The 18,796-nt window shown below is 43.0% G+C and overlaps 2 protein-coding genes across 4 annotated transcripts; both read right to left on the reverse strand.

The window, feature by feature from the left end:
* Window positions 1–363: 363 nt before the first annotated feature.
* On the reverse strand, window positions 364–11,193 carry LOC101066456 (ubiquitin-associated protein 2-like). Of its 3 annotated transcripts, none has more exons than XM_011615658.2 (29): window positions 11,098–11,193; window positions 9,618–9,755; window positions 9,409–9,486; window positions 9,129–9,239; window positions 8,664–8,823; window positions 8,469–8,546; window positions 7,888–7,939; window positions 7,601–7,689; window positions 7,441–7,493; window positions 7,231–7,286; window positions 6,893–7,124; window positions 6,540–6,792; window positions 6,307–6,444; window positions 5,654–5,790; window positions 5,145–5,383; window positions 4,724–4,958; window positions 4,575–4,614; window positions 4,307–4,433; window positions 4,056–4,113; window positions 3,749–3,971; window positions 3,378–3,469; window positions 3,163–3,213; window positions 2,928–3,006; window positions 2,483–2,671; window positions 2,125–2,295; window positions 1,860–1,961; window positions 1,694–1,767; window positions 1,372–1,563; window positions 364–1,147 (listed from the first exon to the last, which is right to left on the reverse strand). In XM_011615658.2, the coding sequence occupies exons 2-29, from the start codon at window positions 9,711–9,713 to the stop codon at window positions 1,052–1,054; spliced, it is 3,501 nt and encodes a 1,166-aa protein (XP_011613960.2). In that variant the 5' UTR covers window positions 9,714–9,755; window positions 11,098–11,193; the 3' UTR covers window positions 364–1,051. The 3 variants fall into 3 exon arrangements, with proteins under 3 accessions (XP_011613960.2, XP_011613957.2, XP_029685654.1); XM_011615655.2 differs by having other exon boundaries at window positions 5,654–5,808; XM_029829794.1 differs by lacking the exon at window positions 11,098–11,193 and adding an exon at window positions 10,790–10,934 and having other exon boundaries at window positions 5,654–5,808.
* Window positions 11,194–11,578: 385 nt separating this feature from the next.
* On the reverse strand, window positions 11,579–18,193 carry LOC115247574 (kinesin-like protein KIF24). The gene is made up of 14 exons (XM_029829741.1): window positions 18,144–18,193; window positions 17,374–17,478; window positions 16,575–17,285; window positions 16,212–16,374; window positions 15,992–16,089; window positions 15,556–15,774; window positions 15,376–15,463; window positions 15,116–15,237; window positions 14,876–14,981; window positions 14,484–14,555; window positions 14,269–14,378; window positions 12,292–14,187; window positions 12,073–12,166; window positions 11,579–11,995 (listed from the first exon to the last, which is right to left on the reverse strand). The coding sequence occupies exons 2-14, from the start codon at window positions 17,445–17,447 to the stop codon at window positions 11,840–11,842; spliced, it is 3,909 nt and encodes a 1,302-aa protein (XP_029685601.1). The 5' UTR covers window positions 17,448–17,478; window positions 18,144–18,193; the 3' UTR covers window positions 11,579–11,839.
* Between the last annotated feature and the right edge of the window lie 603 nt (window positions 18,194–18,796).

Below are 18,796 nucleotides of genomic sequence, written 5' to 3' on the forward strand. Positions count from 1 at the left end.
TCCAACTCACGCTGGGCCACCATATGGCACATGGCTTAAAGCAAGAACACATTTTTGTGTAAATCCCTTGTCAAACAGGTCCGCAACACCTACCTTTTACAAATTTCACCCCCACATTAATTTAAAACAAAGAACCTTTTGTTTTGTTTTAAATCAGAGCGTAAATGAGAAAAATCGCAGCACCTCTAAAAGCGTGAACATAAGAAATCAGCTATTGGACACATCTTAAAATGAGACCTCCTGACGGACAAAACTTAAACATCCCGTAGGACGGCCATCTGACCCCCGCTCGGCAATCTCCAAACAGCGAGACGCACGTGTGAAAAACCAGTCCAGCTGCGCACACAAACACAAAACACGGAATTCCAACTGCTCAGAACTTTTTATTTCAGCGGGAAATTTGGATTAAAATTAAATTAAACATAAAAAATTTAAATGGGTAAAGATGTCTTTAAAGGAAAGTTGTTGGCCAAAGAAAAAGTAGGCAACCCCCCCAGTAGGAGGGGAGACGGGGAAAGGCCAGAAGTTACAAAAATAAAGTTCAGGGGCAGAGCCAAGTCATTCAGGAAGGTATGTATAAAAAAGAAAAGATGATAGATGCAGTTAGTTATTATAAACCCCACCCCCATCTAAAATGTCCTCATATGTATTCAGTGCTAAAGCTCTCTCCCAGTCCAGGTTTCTTAAAGAAGATTTAGATCTTTTCACTTTTTCCACTTGCTCTCACCATCATCACATTAATGTAACATTTTCCTGCAGTTTTGAAAAAGTAAACAAAAGTCCTTCAAAAATAAAATGTAGCAACCACATTTCATGATCTACTATTACATATACAGTATATATATATTTATATAAATACATACATAAATATCTTACATGTACAACCAATTTTGAAAAGGGGGGAAGAGAGAACCTAAAAGACTTAATGAGGACTTGTGGAGGTGGTGGAAGGTGGGACGGGGTGAGGGGCCCAATGTTGCCCACTGGACGGGCCTTTCCGTTTTAGCTTAACACACTCGTGCACACACAGCCTTTCAGGGAGGGGGTCATTTCAATTGGCCCAGTAGGGGGAGCTGCCATAGTTGGACTTGCTGCCTTGGGTCTTCTGCTGCATGCTGTTGGACTGACTGCGCTGACCTGGACCCCCCTGTAAGAAAAGAGTAAGTTCAGCTATCGAGCTCAAGACTACAAATTCACATTGATCAAATAGAAATTCCAAACAAATATCCAAACTTCTGTGTTCACATTAGTTATTGTGTAAAAGGTATAAATCTAAGGTTAGAGCTGTTTTGTCATTTAGCTCCAATAAAAAAATGGAAATCCAAAATCCAATTTTTGACCATGAAAAAAAATACCGTCCACATTGTTTACCTGTCCGTCCTGTGTGAGATGATGGTGCAGCAGTTGGGAGTGGGGCTGTTGGTGTGGTGGTAGGATATGTAGGAAGGGAGCAGGGGCATAACCAGGAGCACCTCCCGGGTTCAAGGGCCCCGTTCCTCCCAACGCTGACGGCAGGCTAAAAGGAGGTGGAGTCCCTGTGTGGAAGCCCTGCTTGTCAAATGACTACAAAGAAAGAAAAGAGATCAAGGTGTTACCCAACAGAACACTATACAAACTTAATTTGGACTGCAAGTAAATCCAGAATTTAAAAAGCTGTTTAAAAAAAAAAACATTTTATGACAGGTGCACTCACCTGAGGTTTGTTGTAAATCGACCCTCCCAAGTCAGGAACTCCACCACTGCTCCCCGACCCCGAGAGTCCTGGTGCTGACAAGCGAAAGAAGAGAGAAATGAGTTATGATGAAAGCAAGAACGCGCAGTGGCCACAGACGGGGCACTGTGGTGAAATGCACGCGTACCTTTCCCTGGGCCGCTGCCCGCTGACTTGGCCTGTGCCTGGGCAGAGCCTCCGTAACCCCCTTTACTGTACTCCCCGTGGGCTTGTGACAGGTCATCAAAGGCTGGACCAGGAGGATGAGTTGTGGAGGAGAGAGATAGCAAAGGACAGGACAGGAGTGAGAGGGACAGGACGGGCAGAACTATGTCCAACTTCAGCAGCGCCTGTTAGCGCCTTCACATGCCGTGACATCACACACAGATTGGGACTCAGGACTGGTCTTTTACCTGTGCCATAAGCATGCTGTCCATAACTGGGCTGATGTTGCTGGTGGTACTGATTGGATGGGTTTGCCAAGCCCATTGCAGGCTGCTTGGCAGAGGCAGGAGGGACAAACACAGTAGGCCCATACTGGAAAGCAGAGGGAACCCCTGGCACACCAGCATAATATGGCAGCCCTGCAACAGGGTAACAAGGAAATATTTTAACGACTAAAAGTATTTTTAAAAAGTCCCACACAGGATGATTAACTACAAAGAATGTGTTAATTTAAAATAAATAGAATACATTAGGGTAAATATATAAATAATGAGATTCACTAGAGCTGAATTTCTTATTTATTTTAAACGATTTGTTCATCCTCACCGGTGTATCCATAACCAGGGGGCAGTGGGGGGTTGAGGAAGGCTTGATTCTGTGTTTGCTGGGCCTGGTTCTGTCCCTGGGTCCCTGACTGTGGTGCCTGCTGGGGCTGTGACTGCACACCAGCTGTTGACAGGCTGGTCGGGGGAGCTGGAGATGAAGAGTCATTCCTGCCAAACTTTGTTGGCTCACCTGAACAAATAAGTAAATAACACAAAATAACTTAAATATTCATCTCACAAAGCTTTGCTGACACAGCCGTCATATCAAGAACAGACCAACATCAGCAGGTAATTAATAACCTAAAGCTAAAGAGGAAATCTGTTTGGTAAAGGAAAAGAGTACAAACAAATCTGTTTTTCATGAAACTGGAAAACACTGTCAAAAAGCAGCTGTCTTTAAAGATAACACAAGGTTAACCAAATATAAACAGGCAAATGGGATTTACTGGAATATGGGTTATTTCCTAGGCCATCTCTTCCAGGTAAAGTAGCCGCCGTTCCAGGGAATGGTACCCCATAATAGTCCTGTGGAAAAGAGAAAGCGAAACCTTTATCTACCGGTACTTGAAAAAGCAGCAACACTGTCATAAAGGGAAATAATGTCAATGACCTTTTTGGATTATTTTTTTAAATAATAATGTCAAAAGAAAAGGCAATGTGTATTTGATGACAAATGCTCACCATGGGAAGCCGAGACTGCAGCATTTGCAGGTCCTCGTAGCCATAGATCTGCTGTTGACATGAACAAAATAGTACGGGGTTTAACCACTGGAGCTTTTTAAACCTACAAATACGCTGAAAGTGACTGAGGAACTGAAGCATCAATTTAAAGACGGACAAGTCCTTTAATCTAGAATACTATCAGCAATATAATGAGCTAATGAACATCAACACACCGGGTAAGCAGGAAGCAGACCACCAGGGCCCATGATGTACTGGTTGGCAAGGAGAGGAGGGACCCCTTGAGCCAAATTTGGAGGGGTCTTCCCTGTAGGAGAGAAAAATAAATTTCAGTTAAGTTATAAGTCATCCCTTCTGATAGAATTACTTGGATATAACTCAAATTTTAGCTATTTTATACGGTGATAATTGATGATAAGTGCATTGCTTCAAATAGGCTTTAATGGGATATGAAAATGAAAAGCTACAACTTAACAAAATAACATCATGCAGATGATCTTTGTTTTAAAATGCTTGATTGGGAAAAAAAAACAAAACAAAAAAAACAACCCTAAACTAGCAGTGCTGTTGCTCTTATTCTTTTTACCAGATGTGGTGGTCAGCAGGGGTGCAGTACGGCTGACTGCTGACAGTGAGGTGTTTGTGCCGTTAGGAGTCAACCCCGGGGCTCCAGCTACGTGTAAGCCATTGGTGGCTGAGCTACCACCAGCCTGGGGGGCGGAAGGACTGGCGCTGACAGCCTGGCCGGTCGATGACGAGGACAGGGTATGATGGGTACTACTGCTGCTGCTGCCATCCTCGTTATTCACCTTGTCAGACGATACAAAAGCAGGCAAGGAAAATAAACCAAATTGTTCAAGAGTCGACTCTTCCGGAACTCTTCCTAAACTTACGGTGTAGGATGAACTTGAGGTGAGAGTTGATCCAGATGTGTGAGCACTGGTGATGTGACTACAAAACAAGAGCCAATCTGTCAGCTACCCCATGTTTGATGAAGCAACAATACAGCGATTATTGAGAGATTCAGTGAAAAGATGTCTCTACATTAAGAATCGAGATATGTGCTTCATCATCATAATTTTCTGAAATAAGAACGTGTGAAAACCCTATTTAGTCCGTGGAAGAGGCGAATACATCCACTTACCTGCTGAGTGATGAGATGGGGGCTGAATGTGAGGGGGTAACAACAGGGGAGGGGGCGTGGTGGTGTGTTCCACTATCACTTGTCAGAACAGGAGACTCAGTTTTCACCGTTCTTGATGCCGACGTCGCTGATTTTAAAGAGGGTGAAAATATAAATACATTTTTGTGTACAACATATTAAAATAGACTTTTACTCATAAACAGATTACACTGGATTATAATGTATTTCGGAACAATACTGAAGAATTGACGATGCCGGGAGTACTTACGGTCTTGGTTGCCCTGTGTCTTCAAACCATTATATCCATTCTGCAGAGATAAAGATAAGTCCCAAGAATTGTTTATCACTGTCAAGTATAAAGCAGATGACAAGCTCTGCGGAAGCAGTGGTGGAGGGAATTTATGACTTTGTACTTACTGTAAGAGGAGCAGATGAGGGAACATCTTTGCTTTGAGGGAATCCCAGATGAGGTGCCAAGGACCTTGGCCCGCTGCTTTCCCCACGACTGGCTGCGGTAGGGGCAGTGGAAGAGGCTGGACTGGCAGCGCTGGGAAGACCAATGGAGGGGGAGGGTGTTGCACTCGGTAGGCCCAAAGATGGTGAAGGGAATTTGGAATCCGAGACGGCCGAGGGTAAGCTGCTCATGTGCTCACTGTTCACAGGAGAGGGAAAAAGATGGTAGAAACAAGGGGGCAGTTTTACAAGATACAAAGGTGGAAAAGTCTACAGAGATACTGTAACGCTGTCAATATGGATTACAATCAAGGAAAAATGCATCAGAGTACGACAGTGAGAGTCTCTGCAACAACAGGGTCACAGGAAAGTCCCATATACCCACCTGATAGACCCTGGCTTGGGGAAAAGGCTGCTCTGTGGCTGTTGTGTAGAAACAGCGGCAGGAACGGGCAGAGATGCTGAAGCTGGGATTTGTGCTGGACGTTGATCCCTGCCAGCCTCGGACTGTGCCATATCTGCCATTCCACTACTGGTCTCAGACCCAAAGTCTAATGCTCCAAACTGGACATTCAGTCCAGGCACATCTGCCGAGCCCGGCATCTCCACTGCCGATGATGGGATCTGAGTAGACAATCAGAGGATTTCTCACACTAAGTAGGTCACATTTTCACTAAACTGTGCAATCTATTAGCAAAACAACCAGAATTATTTTGAATGATATGAACAATTTCTCCCCCCATCAGTAAAAAAAAAAAAGCTGCTAAAGTAAATGAATTGTCAAGCAAATAATTATAAAAATTTAGTTTCAGAGGATCTTGAGTTTCCTGATTTTTGTTCTTTTCAAATCTTCAGTTGCACATTTCTTAAAGATTAAGAACTTAGATTTCCAACCTTTGAAGGGGGAGGTCCTCTGCGTTTCTGTGCCTTGAGCTGTCTCTGGGGGGCCTCTGCACCTTGGAGCTCCAAGCCAGACAGCTTCCCTCCAGGAGAACCTCCATCTCTTAGAGGAGGGAGGGATGACTCGTGACCTGAAGATAGGACACATCCTTTAAATAAAATCAACATAAGGATAGTTTCAATTACTTCAGAGATAAAAAAACAACAACATTCCAATGTGACGCAATGTGGTCATAATTTATTAATGAGACTGAGCCGTGTCAAAGTGCCCTGTCGGACCAATATCCAACGTTTTATATGATAGTTAAGTGTTGGCCATCTATGATGACACTGAACAACTGTTCCAAAAGATTGATGTGTGTGATTTATTTAGCATCTGCTGGAGTTGCCTTTCCTTTTTTGGCCATTATGTCAAATCATTTTTTTATTCTTTCAAGCAAAAAAATTTGGGTATCACAACTTGCCAACAGCCACCACCACAGTAAATTTAGCTCGTTGGATCTGTTATGTAAATCAGGCACGAGAATACTGAGCGTGCATTTTTCTTCATGGGCACAGGTGCTTAACATTTCATAGTTAATTGCAAAGATGTTTTGCTGTGTTACAAACATGCTGGCAACAGCATTACGGTACAACACTAGTCCAACCTGGGGGTGTGGGGACCTGTGGAGCATGCAACTGAGACAGGCCCAAAGGCTCTGTGGAGGGTAGACTAGAGGACTGTTGCTGCCTCGGAGCCAGCTGGCTGAGCACCGCTGATGGTTCTGGCTGAAGCTTTATTTCCACTGTAGAGAATGAGAATTAGAGTCAACATGTGCAGCTCAGTGTTTAGAATATTAATTCTTAAAATTACTGTATTTGGTTTATTCTTTTAACTTACTGTGAGGGGCTATAAGGCCATTTTCAACTCTCTGTGCCTTGACTTCTACAGAGGTAGAGGAAGCAGGAACTGGATTCTGTAGCAGATGTTGCCCTGCGTCTTTGGAACCACTGCTGTTGCTGGAGGTGACCAATGTCTGACTGGCTCTTTGAGAATGCCGAGGTCCACTGAGCTGCTCTGGCGTCCTTATGTCAGAGGTGGGTGCTGATTTTTGAGCATTAAATGATCCAAATCCAGAGCCCAAAACTGAGGACTGAAAAGATGAAAGACTGATGAAATATACAGATATATCACATAAAAGGTTGAGAAGTGTTTACACAAGGGTGAAGGCATGTATGTGTGGCTATATGTACCAGGGCAGCATGTGCATAGGTGGTACCACCAGAAGCTGCATGAGCGTAGCTGTTGGCTGTGGCATGTGCGTAGCTGTGTGTTGCCGTGTGTCCATTGCGATGAGAATTGGTAAACACCAGACTTTGGCCAAGATCTTCAGCTGAGGGTCCATCAACGATCAAGCCCAATTCAGAGTCCAAAGAACTTCCGATGCCTACTCCAGCTTTGGGCAGCAGGCTAGCCAGGTTCACACTATGAACATGAGGTAGGAGAAGGAGTTGAAGAAAATGGGTTAAGGAACAAAGAACAAATACATCAAATGTTGCAAATGTAATGAATTTAGTAAAATGGAGCTTACTTGTGTTTAGATGTGATGTGGGCAGAAGAGGCAGTAAAAACTTTGGTCTCAGACAACTGTGAAAAAGAACAGGAAATGCTAAAGTGTCTTAATGCAAGTCAATAAACAGCATTATTAACAGTCAACTCTCAACAAACAATAAAACCAGACAGGAAACAGACAAAGGAATTATTACAATACAAGTTCATCAACTTTTAATTGTTTTCTTACATCCTCATTCCAGTCCTCTGAGGTCCAGTCTTCTGTGGGGCCTCCCCATGTTCCTGTAAGCAGCAGACAATCACATTATGATATATAAAATTACAGATTAAATATAGCTCAAATATTTTGCTAAGCAAAAGACATCGGACAATTTATTTCCTTTTCCTACCAGTTTCCTCAGCAGTATCTTTGCCCTCTCCATCCCATGCTTCCTGGCGATTTCCAGGGTTAGCTGTGTACTCGGTAGGATTGAAGGTACTGAAATAGAGCAAAAGACAAAAATAATGAAACGGGCTGGACTATAATAAGCAAGGAAATTGAGGCAGCAAAAATCTGAAGAGATTCAGAATATTTGATTTTCACCATGGTTGGTTTTAAGATATGTGCTTGTAAACACCATCATAATCTCCCCACCCTACTTCATAATTCAGATTTACGCTCATCATGTGTTCTTACCCCATTCCCTGGGGTCTGTTACCAGCAGCTGCTCGTCCTCGACCACGACCCCCTGCAGACAGAAAAAACAATCAGTTGACCTCTGCTGATTAGACCTCTTCATCTAAAGCTTTTCAAGGACTTGTTATTAAGTTTAAACCTCAACACAAAGTTTAAGGAGAGTTATATTTGCTCTCAGAATATACCACTTACACCAGAAATGGTACAGTGAGGTGAACTGATACTGAGCACGTTTCTATTCTGGCTGAATAACACATATTTCTCAATGATTCCAGACACTCTTCACCTCACCTAACCTCCTTTCTCTATTAACAACTCAGTAAACCCAATATACTTGAGCAGCTGCAGGGATTGAGAACCTTCCACAGATGGAGGGCGAAACAGCACATCAAATATACACCGTACAACATGAAAGCCAAATCATATAAGAATATAAAGATTTGATGTTATTGCCAAATCCTAATTAAACGCAATCAAGTATTGGCTGGGGTTAGTGTGTCATTTGCCTTAATCTTAAAAAACGAATAATCTTTTTATTATAAACCAATATGCTAAAAATAGTGCATTCATAAACCACTCACCTCTCCCTCGGCCTCTACGGCCACGATCTCCTCCTCTCTCTCCAGGTGTAACCTCAAACCCATTTTCTTCTGCGCGACCTGAAAATAATTAAGAAACAAAGTGACAATAACGCCAACTAAACCTCAAACAATAATCAACCTGGCAGGATGTTTCAACGTTGCAAAAACAATCCTCGAGTTTTAAGATTTTTTTACCCTCACGACCTCTGCTGATGCCTCTGCCTCTCCTGTTGGACCCCCCACGTCCCCGACTGGTCTCCCTGTCTCCACCTTTCTTCTCATTAATCTCCTTGATTTCTGAGGATCCCCCTTCTTTACCAAGGTTTCGCTTCTTTCCCACCGTCTCCCAGGAGGTCTGTGACAGAAGAAATAAATAAATAAAATCATAGACTTACAACTGACTATAGTTATGGTTTGTTTTATTAAAACAGTCTGCCATATTGGTTATTGCATTATCGTTTAAAAAGCACTGCTTGTGCCACATATAAAATTAGATGGACTGTGCTGTATTTCTATTCAGTGTTTTGCTTAACATCTGATTACTATCTCAAATTATATCGTCCTATCATGCCTTACTCTCATACTATGACACAAGAACAAAGATCGCGGGCTTAGTAACCAAACTGTTGACACTGCAAGCATGTCAAGTCAGAGCCTTACGGTGTCAGAGGTGCTCTCCAGAAGGAAATTGATGGCTCTGTTTACATCCTCGTTGCAGTCATGCAGGGCTACCATGCACTCATCTTGGGTTTTCCCAGAGACTTCAATCAGCTAACAAAAACACAAGCAGACAGCTTAAGGTTAAAATACCATTTAACAGGATGTGATAGAGGAAAAAGGCAGCCATCCTGACTTGTCAGGAAACAATTTTGTTGTACCATACTTTAAGAAAGGAGTTCATATTTATTGACTAACACTCAAAAGACGGACTTCAACTGACCTGTTTGACCTTGTCTTCAAAGTCAGCATCGTTTTTGTCGTAGATCACTTGGGCTAAACGAATCTGTTCTGCTGTGGCCTGGGGGGGAAAAAAAGGAGTAATGACAAACAATACTAACTACACTAACATGTTCATCACTGCATTAGTCACCATCTCATATTAATATTGTTAAACAATACAATAGAGTATATGTAATGTTGAAAACCAACCTGTATCTGTTTTTGTGGCTGTGTAGTCTGTGTGGTGGTGGGCAATGTTTTATCCCGAGTCCCCCGGGACTGATTGCTGACCACTGATGTCATCATATACAGTATATACAAAACAATGTATGTACAAAATAGAAAAATCTGTGGAAGAGACACAAAATTTAAAACATTCCCCAGTTAGTAGTTATATTGCGCAATACTTCCCAATATATACATTATCCTGAATATAGGCAGCCTGTGTCACTGTTGTCAAGTATACCATGTAAGACTATAAGCCCATCTGTTGCCCTTACCTCCCCGGTTATATTTAGCCAGCCAAGAGGTGACTGTACTAGTGTCAGTTTACAACCACTGCCGTCTCACATAAACACACAGAGGAAAAAGGAGCGTCCGTAAACACGGTTTCACTCGTAGGAATAGTAAGTTTACCCTCCCGATGGTGGCAGGATACGAAAATCGTTTTGTTCAATGGCGTCAGCTACAGTCCGACGACCCTTATTCTCAACAATGTCGAAATTAAACGCACAACGAGCAGTTTAACCGACTGTTATCTAATAACCACGACGTTTTTCAAACCCTCAGTTGAAAATCGTTGGCATGGAACGACAACAATCCAGCCGCGCTACTGCTGCCCACATTTACTATTGTTCGACAATATAATCACCTTTACATAAAATGATGAACTAGGTAACGTAACCGTAAATAGGAAAACACCAAAGTCACTGAAAAATGTCAAAAGGAAGTTCCAGAAAATAACCCGTGCAGGGTTATGTGGTATTACTGGTATTATTATTAGCGTTAGTTTGCCTTAGCTCAGGCTAGCGTGGCTAGCTGCTTGTCTTTGTTCCCTGTGCTCAACAACATACATTTGGTTTACGGCTGCAGTGCCCGATTTTGCTGACGAGATTTGAAAATAAAAGGGACAAACAACAGTGGAACCACTCCAATCATCGGTGTATGTATCGACAAAAAATACCAAATGAGAAAACAGCAGTAAAAAATGAGTTAATAAACAAAAAACAAAAAAAAACACACTAAAGTGCCCTTTACGTAAACCAGCAGGAAAGCTAACGTTAGTCACTCCGAGCTAATAGTCACAAAAACAGACGGGAGTAGGCAAAATACTGTTCTGTAAGAATACTATTAACACCAGTCGCTCGGCAACATTGAATTACCAGTGAATCTGGAAATTTTCAGAGAAGTAAATGGTGTCGAAATCGAGTGGTCCGTCAACGGTGAGCTACTGCCAGCAGCATGCTATGCTAACTGCCCGGCATGTGAACGGCCTATCCCCGTACAATGCGACGCCAGACTACGCGCACAATGCCGAAAAGCTAAATACCGCGCCAATAAAAAAACTCCGCGAGTCAACCTATATTTTATTAAACAACTAATCGCTGAAATATGAAATAATACAACAAGGGTATAACACTGGCATTTACAATTACACCATTGGTAAAACGTATTTTATTCCTTCTTTTACCTACTAACACGCTTCCCTCAGCCAGCAGCAGCAGTTGCTGTCACGTGACCCCCACCGCACCGTTCTTCAGTGTAGTGAAGCCGCGCCAGCCAATCAAAGCGCAACAAACTGGCCACGTGGTTCTACTCACGCTTCCTGGGCGTGCGCATTCCCACCCGGAAACGGGCATCGCTGAATTCCGCTTGAGGGAATGAACTTGAAAACTTCAATCTGATAATGTGTGGCCTCATCGTGCGCAAAGCTCGGTGCCAAGGTTGTTTAGACCACAGCGAATCCTCCTAAAATTAATCCAGAATTCCTTCCAGAAAAGTAGCCTTTGATTCAACCACAAGACTATTTTCCTAAATAATTGAGCAGTAAATTAATATATGCAGTGCAACTCAAGTTACTCTTTAAGGCTCTATACAAAAATACGAACGTGGGTTTGTTTTCCCAAGTAAAACATAGTTTGCTGAAGTAATGAGAAAAAATTCTTTATTGCAAAGAAAACATTCCAAATTGATTCATAAAACGTGAACAAAACAAATATTTGTACTTAGTTTAAAAAATATTTTTCACATTTTACTTTTTTAATCAAGTAATGTTCAGTAACACAATACAGACATCATACATCAACAAAACTTTGAGGAAAAGTACCAAAAAAATGAGCGATGCATCTACCTAATACAAACATTTTCATAATCAGCAATGTTGTGTGTAATGTTCAAATAAATAAACCCATTTAGGTAGATTGGTAATTTGACTATTCATTTAGATTATTAATGACTTCTTTGTGTTTGTTTCCTTGATTAGAATGGATGCCTTTAAGATATGGCTGCAGTTGGACTAGCATACCGTGAATACATCTCGCCTTTCTCACCATTATCTCTCCCAGCTTGTGGATATACTCCCCAAATTCCTGTTCAGACAGAGAAAGACATGGTAATGTAAAACATGTTAAGGATCGACATCCACTGTAGCTTCCAGAATTCTGACCATGTCGGGTTGCTGGTACAAAAGTTTCCCTTCTTTACGAAATAACGTTTCCATCTCCTCCATCTGGTCCCAGTGAGCCTGAACAACCCGACACCTACAATTAGAGTAGTGCAGCAAGAGCTTGATTTATTTCATATAAGAATCTTTAGAAGTATTTTACACTAGCATGTATCAACAAACAATGATGTTTTATGACAATTCCAAGACTTGTGTACTTACTGGACATGATACATGTCACCCAATGTAGACGGATGGACAGATGGTCTGATTTGGAATTCACAGCTGCTTTCGTCAACATGCGTCTCAGCTAAAGTGTTTGGTTGGACTGAGATGTCGCTGGGATGGTTCGAACGCCCTTCACAACGCCAGTTGGGTAAAGCGTTTCGGACACTCTCTGATGTGGATTGTGAAATGGAAAATTCAAAGTTGTTGCACGCGTCTCTCTGAACTCCTCCACTCCCAAAATGACTTGAGTTGCTCTCTTTGCCATGAAGAAAGGAGGCTGTAGCAACCTGTTGATCCACTTCAAGCAAGGAGATGCTGAGGGGGTCCATGATGGCACTGGCACATTCTGCCTTTCCTTGAGATGAAAGAGACATTTTTCCAGCTGTATCAGGATGGCTGCCGACCTGATTGCAAGCTGAATCTTCTGTGGAACAGAACACGCTGAAGGCTTCAGCAGTATCTTTATATTCATTATGGATGTTGGGTGTATTGTGAGGGAGCGTTTGACTGTCACTGACAACCACCCATGATTCTTTCACTCCGGAGTTTGTTGATGTCGCAAGGTTTGAGGCGCACGTTCTGCCTTTTAATTCATGGGGAAGCTCAGCTCGTCCTTTAGTGGCCTTGAGAGTGTCTGTATCTCCACAGGGTGGTGAAAACAAGTGTTCTGCTGATGAACAGTAATAGGCCGACTCAGTATGAGCAGTATCAGCAGTAGAAGCTTCAAACAGTGGGGTCTCCATGTCCCCTCGCCTTGCACTGGTCACTGCATTGATCTGGGGACTCCCTGCTGGTGTCTCCCAAGCCCTCCTTCTCTTCCCTCCCGATTCCATCCCAGCTGACCTCCTGTATTCCTGTGTTAAGATGAACTGTCCTTCACCTGTTGGTGTTTTTGTCCTCTCCTTTTCAACATAACCTGTTTTTTTCCCATATTTTGTTTTCCTGTCTTCCATCAGTACCCTCACATCTTTGCTGGTATCAGCTAGAGTGCCATGGCCGAGCTCGTGCTGACCTTTATTGTGGATGCGAAGCCCTTCCTGAGTGAGGGAAGACAAGGGTCCCCTGTAAGAGCTCTCAAAGTCAACCTTGGTTCCCAATGGAGCCGAATCTGTTTCTAAATCAAAGGAATCTCGAGCAGAAACTGAGTTTTGGGACACATGCTGAGATGTAGAAACCTGAGGAACCTGGTGGGAGCAGGAGAACGATTGACATGGAGAGGATGACAAAAGATGTTTGGGTGTTGGCTCAAATGATGGCATAAGTTGCTGGAGCTGTTGATGATATTCTCTCAGGTGCCTCTCCTTCTCCTTTTGTTCAGTATTTTGTGAGCTTAATTCCGTTGGCCTATGTATTTCAGGGCTTGTGTCTCTGTTTTCTGAATGTCCTCCCTGACATTTACACCCTGTGACCCTGTTGGAAATTCCTAGTTCCTTCTCCAGTTCCCTGTCAGAAAATTCCAGTTTCTTCCGTGCGTCCCGTAGGTGAAGTTTCCCCAAGTTTGCCCCTGCCCTTATGCTTTGGTCAGGTTCACCATTGTTCTTTTCTTTTCTACCACCGTTTCTATCTGCGCGCTCCCTCCGAACAGAAATTCCCAATGACCCTCTGATGGGTGTCAGCTGTTCCACTCTGGTCCCAAAACGGGCTCTTGCACAGCTGCTGTTCTTGGGTGTGGAGCAGAAAACTGTATCATCTGTGGTCAAGGTCGATGTGGAGGAAATAGGGACAAAATTGTCACTTTCTCTTCCAATCTTGGGCCTTTTGGGAGGACTTTTACCCCGGGCTGCGACACTGGTTTTATTACAGCCGATGTTGACAGATAAGTCGTATTTAGAAGACATTGTCTTGCTTCTTCTTCCTCCTTGTCCTTCTTGTCTCCTTAACTCCTTCACCCTTTGCAAAATAAAGAAGGTGTGACCATTTCTATATTTACATGCACATAAACACACAGTTTATTATACACAATGGACGTACCGGTCTGCATATCTGAGAGTATTAAGTGTATGTTCAGTCGCTGCTTGACCGGGTGAGATATTGGCGATCATACATGTCATTGAGTCCCCAAGAAAAGAGTCTTTTAAAACCTACCATAAACATACAGGAAACAAAAACAATTTAAACTGAACAAGAACAAAAAAAACTTGGAAAAGGTCCAAAGTTGTGAAGCACTAATTACTACTAACGAGTACCTGAGTGAGTTTACTTTGTCTGAAAGGCGTGTGCGACTGGGCTTGATCAAGGGAACGGATGCATTCCTTAAGCTGTAAAGAAATAAAATACATATGAGAAATGATCCTAAAAATGTGTTTCATGCTCTCTTACTCCTGTTCTGTCCACTGAAATGACTGATCTCCTAGAAATATCCAGTTTCCAAATTTGAGGGTATATTCAACAAAATTTCAATTAAATGGGTGCTTGACAGCCAAAATAAATACCTTTTTAATGTCAAAGTTTAAGAAACGCGGACTGCTATTATAACTGCAGATTAAAGCAATTTACACTGGGCTTTGAGGGGTCTCAGAGACCCCCCATCATCATCCCTGCTCTTAATGTATGAGCATAATATATGTGCACATCTTACTGCCAATAAACTCTGATTAATCTCAGCTCCCTCCATACGACTCTGCCTGTCTGGGTCTTTGGTATCCGACGCCCTCTCGCTTCCCGCAAGGTCCACAAACCACATTCTACACACACAAACATACACACACACACACACACACACACATTTGCAATACAATAGCCATAAAATATGTGAATAGATAAGAGGCAAACCTTTGCACACCACAATAAAGCTTATATAACATATATTCTTCCTCACCTGCCAGCCATCTGCTGATTTTGACCTCTTAACTGAATCTGGAGCATGGCATGGGAGCGGGAGGAATGTGCGTTTACTCCGCTCGTCCCCTGAGTACGCTCAGCCATACCGTGTGATACCACCTTAGTCAAAGAATGAAGTAGGAGGGATGAAAAGAAAGATTCATTTGATTGATTGGTTAAGTTGAATTGAGAGTTGTATGTTTTCCTTGTGGGAAAACAATAGCGGAGTGTTTTATGTGGCTGAAATAATGAGCAAACCTCCAACAGTGAGCCGACTGACTCCACTCTGACTTCATGCAGACCAGCAATGTGAACCACCTTCTGTTGGTCTTCTCTGGCAAACAACCTTATAGGGGGGGGGGGGGGGGGACAAGGAAAGCTCTTCAGAATAAGAGGGGGAAAGATTTTTTTTTTTAAATTGCAGATGCAAACATATACCTTTTCCTACCGCCCAAAAGGTCATAAAGTTGCCCACAATAGATTTCAAAGAAGCTGACAAACACCAGCAAAGATGGGTGGGTCTGTGCTTTGGAGAGGTGAGCGAAAATATCCCGGACCGCCAGAGCATATAACCCCGGCCTGCCTGGAGAGGAACCCAGCATGGTGTGAGTCTTCCCTGATCCTGTCTGGCCATAGGCAAAACAGGTGGCGCTGCCTCTATGGGTGCACACAACATTGATACTGATGGTCACAGAGCACGGATGGATGGATGGATGGATGGATGGATGGATGGATGGATGGATGGATGGATGGATGGATGGATGATGGATGGATGGATGGATGGATGGATGGATGGATGGATGGATGGATGGATGGATGGATGGATGGATGGATGGATGGAACAACAACCACCCATCCATAAGTATAAGCCTACCTATGGAGCATGTGCTGCACCAGAGGATACGCAGTTCTTTGATACACTTCTTCGTTGGTGCTTTCCCCCCCAAAAACATGATCAAAGTAAAACCTGTGCTGCAGAAACATAAGGATATTTACCACATCGATATTTCGATATAATTGAGGCTTTGACTAGATTATCAATGTGAGTGCCTTCTCCCTGAATATCAGTGTATGCAAGAAGATAAATGATATACCTGTAGCACATACTGGGAGAGATCTACAGCCTCTTTTCTTTCATTTACTGTCACACACGCTTTATTCCAAGTTGCCACAACGTCTGCTTCCCCTCTCCTGCACTCTGTATAAGTCAGAGGTCTTTTCCTCACGCATACGCTGATTCGCTGTTTCCTCGGTTGCCTGGAAATCACACAGGGCAATCACATCAAAGAAGAAAAATCCTGAATCATTTGGTTGGTAGAGAAATGGTGCGCCACATGTTGGTGCAGTACCATGTTAAACGTTTTTCAAAAACACAATGGTAATGACATCTTCTTGTTCTTGTAGCAGATATTTTGAGAGTCGATGGAAATGGGGAGCATTCTCCTTCTGATATTCACCTTTTGTTTGGGGCAGGAGGAGAACTCAGGGGCAGTCCATAGTTGTAGCCAGCTGTCCTTGATTCATAGACAAGCATTGTCACAGCCTTCTTTTCCGAAGCCTTTTTCCTGCTTTTTTCCATGCAGGGTTTTTCCTTCTTTGAAATTCCTTTTCTTTCTTTGTGCCAAACCTGTCCGTTGCTAGGCTGCACGGATGGCACTGTATCTGACCTGAGCCTGTGGGGTAAATCGCGTGGTGGCCTGTGACAGCTGTGTGTGGACGTTTCCTCTGCGTCTATCTTGGTGTTATGATCACGGTGGTTATGATGATTGATCCCGCTGTTGCTTTTTCCTGTTAGCTCAAGACATCCAGTGACAAACTGAGCATGCAGTGGTCTGGCTGCCTCTTTGTGCTGAGGCAGGGCAGCACTGAAAGCTTTACCACCACAATTAAGGCGCTTGCCCTCACCTGACAGGTCATATACATCTCCATCAGGACCTAAACAACTACAGTGAGTCAGGCCATCATCAGCTACATGATAGTTTTCCTCACTATCACTACTGTTGCATTCACTATCATGAGCCTCACACCAAAGATCGAGAGATTTGATCATTTGCACCAGCCGGAAGAGTTGAGTCCTGTCCTCCATTGAGGAGATTCCGAGGATGGGATAATCCTCCATTCTCAGCCCTGAAAGATGGGCTGCAGAGTGAACCCCCACCGCAGTAAACCTGCACAGGAGGCAGAGTAACAGATGGTCCATGGAGGCAAGGACAGGATAGAGGGGACTTTGAATGTGCAGCGAGTGGATGAGCTTACCTGGCATAGTGCTGCTGAAGCCCAACAGCTTCTAAACACTCGTACAAGAAAAAGTCATTTTCCTCACCATCCATGTCTTATTCCGTTGGTCGTGTCGCACTTGTCCTGTAGGCAACAGACATCTCATTTTAATCACTCCATCACTTATTTGTATGAAGCACATCCATATAAAAATGACTGTACAGAGACAGTAATTCACTAACGATGACTTAAAATAACCAATTGTAACTGCACGTACCCCAAACTTGTTTTATTTCTAGTTCCTTTTCATCTGTGCAGCGGTAATTGCCAGTGCTGCGAGCAGAAAAAGCCAGGTCCCCTGTATGATTCTGAAACCTGACACACGATTAGGATGGGGTCCGGTGGGGGTACGGCCCAGTTATGTCACACATTTCTGTAATGTGGCAAATATGATAAATATAGAAGGCACATGCATGCAACTGTTGCTTTGACAGCTGCAGGAGTGCTGGTAATTTGGTGAATCCATCTAACCATTGACCCTAAACAGTTCTAAATCATCTATCAGATCTTGTAGTCTTTTAGACTAGGAGACGTGGAGTGAACAAGTCTTCATTTTGCAAGAATAACACTTTTATGGAGAGAGGACGACAACTAGATAACTACAGAGATTATCTTTAAAACACCCTAAATGTAGCAACAAAGTTGGTATTTTGTCATTAAAAGAACCATACACACCTTTAACAGTCAGGTGCATGTGTAAAACACATAAAAAGATTAATAGATTATTCAAGAAATATAAATAGACTAACCTCACATTTTAACAACAGAAGACAAGTCCACGTGTCCGGTGGTCTAAAAGTGCAGCCAGGACTGAAAAATGCTTCCCCCCCCCCCCCCCCCCCCCCAGAAAGTTGAGAGGAGCACCACCATTTCCGTACACAACCCGGGTCTCCATAACGACAGGGACGGTTAGGGGAGCGCGCTTTTGCGCGTTCTTTTACCCTCCCCTGAACCCGATCAGAACAAACAGATCTTCGGATGGTCGAAGTGCAGAAATGAATTATTTAAACTCGATCATTTTAACCTTACCGATACATACAAGATTGGATCGAGCACAATTCAAAATGAAAGACACAGATAATCCTTCGGAAGGCTAATGCTCACCAGCAAATCTGTTAAGCCAACAACCCCCTCAGACTACATGACTGAGACATTTGTGCACGGGCATTACATTAGAAGATAAATGTAATGAAAATTATGTTACAGTTAGAAAAAATCCACTAGTTATTCATCACTAGTTATTCTATTTAGTAGCAGAATATTATAATAATAAAAGTCATCACACAGAACTTTGAAATGCTACACAATTTTATCTTTGCCATTAACAGACAATTCCATACCAAGCCGCTGTTTTTCTTTTTGATTGGCTTCAATCATGGTTGCGTGATGGTTTAATCATGGT

This window comes from Takifugu rubripes, chromosome 21, assembly GCF_901000725.2.
Source record: "Takifugu rubripes chromosome 21, fTakRub1.2, whole genome shotgun sequence".
Lineage (NCBI taxonomy): Eukaryota > Metazoa > Chordata > Actinopteri > Tetraodontiformes > Tetraodontidae > Takifugu > Takifugu rubripes.

What these genes read in the sequence shown, in the direction of transcription:
- LOC115247574 (XM_029829741.1), bottom strand. Translation starts at nt 17,447, where the DNA reads ATGGATGGTGAGGAAAATGACTTTTTCTTGTACGAGTGTTTAGAAGCT. An exon ending in TCTCCCAGTATGTGCTACAG is followed by an intron (nt 16,090 to 16,211) that starts GTATATCATTTA and finishes ATGTTTCTGCAG; the next exon opens with CACAGGTTTTACTTTGATCA. An exon ending in TTAATCAGAGTTTATTGGCA is followed by an intron (nt 14,556 to 14,875) that starts GTAAGATGTGCA and finishes ATTTCTTTACAG; the next exon opens with CTTAAGGAATGCATCCGTTC.
- LOC101066456 (XM_011615655.2), bottom strand. Translation starts at nt 9,713, where the DNA reads ATGATGACATCAGTGGTCAGCAATCAGTCCCGGGGGACTCGGGATAAA. An exon ending in TGGCCTTATAGCCCCTCACA is followed by an intron (nt 6,445 to 6,539) that starts GTAAGTTAAAAG and finishes CATTCTCTACAG; the next exon opens with TGGAAATAAAGCTTCAGCCA. An exon ending in CGATTTACAACAAACCTCAG is followed by an intron (nt 1,564 to 1,693) that starts GTGAGTGCACCT and finishes CTTTCTTTGTAG; the next exon opens with TCATTTGACAAGCAGGGCTT.